Below are 6,425 nucleotides of genomic sequence, written 5' to 3'. Positions count from 1 at the left end.
ATTTGTATTGTATGACGTCATTTTTATTAGGCACTATAAGCTGCTTTGACAGGAGGAATATAAACCAGCGTGAGGGTAGGGACTCACTGAAAATGAATGAGAAGGAGACCATATCAATAAATTACAAGGACCAATTTAATTTAACAAAGGTAATGTTTGCTATTATTTCTATTTACCCATCTAAAAAGTAACAGGATGTTTGTCCATCTGTCTGACTTCTGTAGCTTAAGATCTCGCTAATCGATGGGATAATATGGTTCTCCTTTACATTAAAGCTTCTTATAGTTCCTGATATGGGTTTAAGTCTTTTATTTTTTTATGATTAAGTCTATGCAAGGTTTTAGGCTATTTTTCTGCCCTTCCATATCCCATTTAATAAATGTAGAGCTCATAAATCCTAGGGAGAAAGCCACTTGTTTTAAAGACTTAAAGATTTATATTTAGACTGTGATACGAAAATCGCGAGGGTTGCACACCAATGAGGAAGAGAACAGTGATCAACTCTTCATGGATTTGCAGGTTTTTAATTTGTTTACTAGCCAACAGGTGCGTAATCGCTTTCTGTAGTTATTTGTGGTATTTGAAGTGATTGAGTTCGGTTTCTTACTTTTTAAAATTATTTATTCGAGTAGTGTGCTTCCCTTTGTCTATGCCTTCGTCCGTCCGTCCGTGCGTCAGTCCGTACGATGTGGTTGTAATTTGGTTTGTAAGCTGTTAAAAAAGATTTGAAACCGATTAATATCAGCTTGATTAGAACTTGTTCTAAGCTATACTAAAAAACCATGTATAGCATCGTTTTACAGACAACTTTCCACTAATACTAGAAAAATGTTAAAAAATAAAAATCACAATCATAATAGTTTTATTACCCCGAGCCTTCTACCCTTCGTCGTGGCTGACAAAACTGTTTTTGATCTTATAATTGTACACCTTTATCTGCGGTAAGCTGTTTATACAGTATACGTTACGAAAAATGACCGGTCTAGCCCCCCCCCCCCCTGTAATGAAGTTTTAACCCTATTTTTTGTATGTGTGATCTTTATATACATGTATACTGGTATTTGTTGCGGTAAGTTAGATCAAAGAACACTTTCCGACATTCAGCAGGCTATAAAAGAAGAAATTCAAAATGAAAAAATTCATACCCTTATTTTTTAAAGTAAATTTTACTTAAGCCGAAAAATCACTTAGTAAAATTGAAATAAGCATAGGGGTTTTATCTTTAGCATAAAATTCTGCTTCCATAGACCCCTTACCCGACTTTCTAGCTCTCATACAAGTCATTTGAGCCCAAAAAGTCGGAATTTTTCATTTTGAATATTTTCTTTCATAGCCTACTGAATGTCGGAAAATGTTCTTTGATCTAATTTACCGCAACAAACACCATTATACATGTATATAAAAATCACACAAACAAAAAATAGGGTTACAACTTCATTACAGGGGGGGCTAGACCATTTTAAAAACCGGTCATTTTTCGTAACGTATACTGTAATTCGATGCAATAAATAATAATTATTAAATTATAATAGAGACGGGGTGAGGCAGCCAGCATAGGAACCCTGTTCAGTTCTATAGAAGAATTTGGTTTACTCAGCCAGTATAGCCAACCATTCAAACAAGCAACAGCTGACGAAATAGTTGGCTTCATTGCTGCGGTACTAAAGGTAATTACTGTGAGAGGAGGATTAGACATTTAATAAATAGGGGAAATTTTTCAGATTTGGCCACCTCATATGGCTAGATTTTTTTTAAGGGCTTCGAATTTCCTTACCAATTTTGTTTTGATCTTGTGCAGTTCATGGTTCAATTCCTGCCAAAAATCTGTGAACTTTAAATTTAAAGGCTACTAACGGCCAAACGGTGGAACGAATAAATTATGCTCGCACAAAAATTTAAGCGACAAAGAAGTTCTACAAATAATCTGGAATAGTCTTTCTCGTATTCATTTGAATCCGGGTATCTCCACTCCTAAACTAGGATGCTGCCCCAGTTTTCTACGAATATAGAAATGTACAATCATAAGATTAAAACTAGTTTTTTTTAGCCGTTGCCTTCGGCACCTCGGGGCTAAAAAAACTAGTTTTAATCTTATAATTGTACATTCTATATCCGCGGAAAGCCGTTTATAATACGATACGAGAAATAACTATTCTCGTATTCATTCGAATCCGGTGGATAGGAACCGGTTCTCATCCATACGAAAAAACTATGTCTTGCATCGTATCATATACAGTTTTACGAATATAGAAATGTACATCTTATAATTGTACATTCTATATCCGCGGAAAGCCGTTTATAATACGATACGAGAAATAACTATTACTCAATAATACACTACACAATTATCTAGCAAGGCGCAAAAAGACTAATATTATGCTTTTTTTTCAGTGAAGCTTTCCTTGTGCATTATTGGATCTGGGCTATACCAGTTTATATATATAGGCATTCTTATTCCGCTTAAAACGGTGTACAGGCATGATATGTACGTTTCAGCGAAATAATTTTGACTTAAGATAGATAAATATTGCTATGATAATCTAAACCTTAAAATAATAAATTTATGTTTAGCTTTGAAACAAAATTTACATGATTTTACCATTGAAAATTATTATATTTGCAGAAATAATTTAGAGTTTCATTATGGAAGGTTTTTTAAAACTCGTCGCTACTTTATAATAACACATTTTTATATGGTCCATTAGAAAGATTAGCATTATCATTTATGGATGTTTTCATTGGAGGATTTTTTTTTCTCAATGTTTTTCGAAAATTTTTTTAAAAACACTGAAAAGAAATAAAAAAACACTGGAAAAACATAGAAAAAACAAAAAAAAAACATTGGAAAAACATTATTAATGTTTTTTGTCAGTAGTGAAACATTACTTTTATATTCTAGGTCTAAACAATTGCTTCTTATGTTAAAGTTTTAAATCCTTTTAATGTAATTTGTCTAATGTATTTATCAGAATGAATCTATTATTACTTGGATCTTACATCAGATTATCATGTACTCTAATAAAGTGAAACTTGTAGCTGACTCAAATAACGGCCATTCCTATCCACCCCATATACCCAATATCCTCCTCTTCTACTGGATGAACTAATTGGCCAATAAATGATGTTCATATTAGCAACCTAAATATTTGACAATTTTCAATTTGTCATAATATCCATATATTATATTCTAAAACCATTATCATGTACTCTAATAAAGTGAAACTTGTAGCTGGCTTCCACCCCCTCCTACTTGATAAACCAACTGACCAATATTTGATGTCCATGTTAGCAACCAAATAGATGACAATTTTCATATTGTCATTATGTCCATTTATATTATATTTTCATTTTCAACAGGCACTGCCAAGAAGAGAGGAGGAGCTGAATGCTTTCCGAGACAATGCAGTTTACAATATTTACAATCTTGTTGAATTACAGGTATGCATCGGGAATCTAAAGGGATAAGACAATGGCCAATAAATTGATGTCACCCCTAATCAAATTACCACTTCTGTAGATTACAATTAGTGGTTGAGACATTTATTTACTCAACTAAATGAACCAACCAATCAAAATTGTAAAAAAGTCCCCAAAGTTGTTAATACAACGAATAAGAAAACGTCATTTTAAAAATTTTGAGACCAGTGTAATTGTCCCCTCTCTCTCTGGGTATATATATTTTTTTAGTATTAGTAGCGTAATGTGTTTGTACATTAATAGGGTGCCATTAAAAATAATGTGTTCTGTACATGATATCGTACCTATTTATCTGGAAATATTGTCTTCCGGGTAAAAATTAACCTCTTTTATCACAAAATATATAAAGTTTTTTTTTGTATATGTATTTTAAAGGGAAGTGAGGAAGTGGACATTCAGCTGTTTATTACTCTAGTCTTTAAAGAATTATAATAACATTTGGGACTTTAATTAAATTTGATTGGTTGGTTAATTAAGTTGAGTGTCCAAACGTTTCAACTACTACAGAAAGTAATCTACAGAAAGGGCAACTTTGTGTATCATCATTTCTATTTTAGGGTGTACATCAATTTATCGGCCGTTGTCTTAAAATACAAATTTAAGGATCCCATGTAGATGAAAAGGCCAATTTAATATTTATCATTTACTAGCTCTTTAATAGTGACTCTTACAGGTGCTAATGATTGCCCCTTTATAAGTACTTCCTACGATTATCCAAATTCCTTCCTTTTATAAATTAAGCAAAAATATATATGTACAATATCTGCTATTCATGACTGACTGAAAATTTGGAGGCAAAACATGTGTTTTTATTTAAGATTCTATATTCCAGTATGGCTTAGAAACCGATAAATATCAGCTGATTTAGAACCAGTTCTCAGTCATACTGAAAAATCATGTATAAAATCGTGTCAAAGACAATTTTCTACGAATATTTAAATAAAAATTATAAAATTGATTTTGTTTGCCAGGGCCTTCGGCAACTCGGGGATAAAAGAACTGTTTTTAATCTTCTTTATTCTTTTTTATTTTAATATCCGCGGAAAGCTGTCTATAATACGATGCGATAAATAACTATTCCAATCCTTAGTTTCCCAGGGATTTAGGGGACATTTGGCTTTCGATTACGGGATTCCCCAAATTTAATATACACTTTTTCTGAATCTACTGCAGTTCATGGTAAAATATTGCTGGTAACGAATATTGCTAAAAATCTATGAATTTTAAAGGCTGCTAGCTGCCAAACGGCTGAACGTACAGATCATACCCGCACACCATTTTAAGCGGTATAAGAGGGCCTACAAATAATCTGGAATAGCCAAGATCCAATGATGCACAGGGAAAGCTTACTGAGGAAAAAAACTTGTAAAATAGGCCTTTTTCGCGCATTTCTCTGAACTGCGAGATAGTTTAAATTGTTGATATATGGCTATTCCAGATTATTTGTAGGCCTTCTTATGCCGCTTAAAACAGTGTGCGGGCATGATCTGTACGTTCAGCCGTTTAGCAGCTAACAGCCTTCAAAATTCATAGATTTTTGGCAATATTCGTTACCAGCAATATTTTACCGTGAACTGCAGTAGATCCCTTTTTCTTGTTCGTTGGCTTAACAACTTTGGGGACGTTTTAGTAATTTTCATTGGTTAGTTCATTAAGTTGAGTGTCCAAACGTTTCAACCACTAATTGTAGGCTACAGAAAGGGAAATTCTGTGTATCATCATTGGGGACGAACATCAATTTTCGGCCATTGTCCCTTTAGATCCCTGATAGTTTCCACAGGAAAGAATGAGTGACGTAGAATTTGATAAATTTACCCAAATTGAACCGGACAATGACAAATATAAAGAGAATACAAGAATGGCAAATAAATCAGGGATATAAAGGGATAAGACAATGGTCGATATATTGATGTACATCACCAATTATGATACACATAATTACCTTTAATGAAGAATTTCATCAGTGGTTGAAATGTTTGGACCCTCAACTTAATAAACCACCAAATCAAAATTTTATAAATTTATTTGTTAAGCCAACGAATAAAAACACATTTTTCTAAAACTTTGGGGACTAGTAAAATAAATAGCCTCCCTCCCGGCGAATAAATAAACGTATGTGGTGTGCAAACATATCCGCACATAATTCACATGGTTTGATTGTCGAACCGCACACTGTTAAATATCGTTCAATAAGATGGTTGGTTGTCTCATGGAAGTTTCTGAAGATACGGAAAATGTCAAATGTGACGTCATAAAAATATATATAAATTCATCCCTTTTTTAAGGGTTTCCTTTCCAACTTCTCTTCTCATTCTTCCATTGAGACGCATTTTTATGACGTTACACATGACACTTTCCGTATATCTCCGAAGTTTCTCAACCAAATGGCCTCAGGGTTAAAATTTGGCCAATACATGCATTTATTGATAAAAAGTTTATTATGTTTTGTGAGTATTGTATTAATATTTCTTTTGTCATCAAAAAAATACAAGTTGGTTGTGCTTTTTGTAAATACTTTTTGTGTTTGTGTGTATGTGTGTGTGTGTGTGTGTGTGTGTGTGTGTGTGTGTGTATGTGTGTGTGTGTGAACACGCACATTAATACAGCGTTGACACATTTATTAATTAATCCAAGATTTACCTAAATATACCAAGGGCATTGCCAAGGCATTATTTAAGTATGGGATAGGTTTATACTTATATAAAAGTAATAGGATGTTTGTGTGTTTGACTGAAGATTAAGATCCCACTAACCGCTTGATCAATATGGTTCTCTCTCTCCTCTACTTACGCTACTAATGGAATATGGACCAACTGCCCTTGTTTTCTTTCAAACAATTCAAGCTAAACGTTCAAGATCATTATGACACGCTGCCTTACAGGAGTCCTTCTTTGCTATCTCAACCTTGCCAAATGTGGCAAGTTTTCCAAATTTAATAGATATTCAAA

General features: G+C 33.3%; 1 protein-coding gene across 1 annotated transcript in view; it reads left to right on the top strand.

Moving 5' to 3' along the window:
• The first annotated feature begins 34 nt into the window (after positions 1-34).
• LOC145316465 (neprilysin-1-like) overlaps positions 35-6,425 on the top strand; it is a 40,936-nt gene continuing 34,545 nt past the window's right edge. Inside the window, exons 1-4 of the mRNA XM_080156982.1 lie at positions 35-149; positions 445-519; positions 1,533-1,667; positions 3,358-3,438. Of these exons, the coding sequence (XP_080013108.1) occupies positions 93-149; positions 445-519; positions 1,533-1,667; positions 3,358-3,438 (348 nt within the window). The 5' untranslated portion in view covers positions 35-92. The remainder of the gene's footprint in view (positions 150-444; positions 520-1,532; positions 1,668-3,357; positions 3,439-6,425) is intronic.

The sequence above is a fragment of the Acartia tonsa genome, chromosome 4 (assembly GCF_053477335.1).
Source record: "Acartia tonsa isolate MP-2025a chromosome 4, ASM5347733v1, whole genome shotgun sequence".
NCBI classification, from domain to species: domain Eukaryota; kingdom Metazoa; phylum Arthropoda; class Copepoda; order Calanoida; family Acartiidae; genus Acartia; species Acartia tonsa.
Note: the sequence above shows the minus strand (reverse complement) of the source record. Positions and strands in the feature narration are given on the sequence as shown.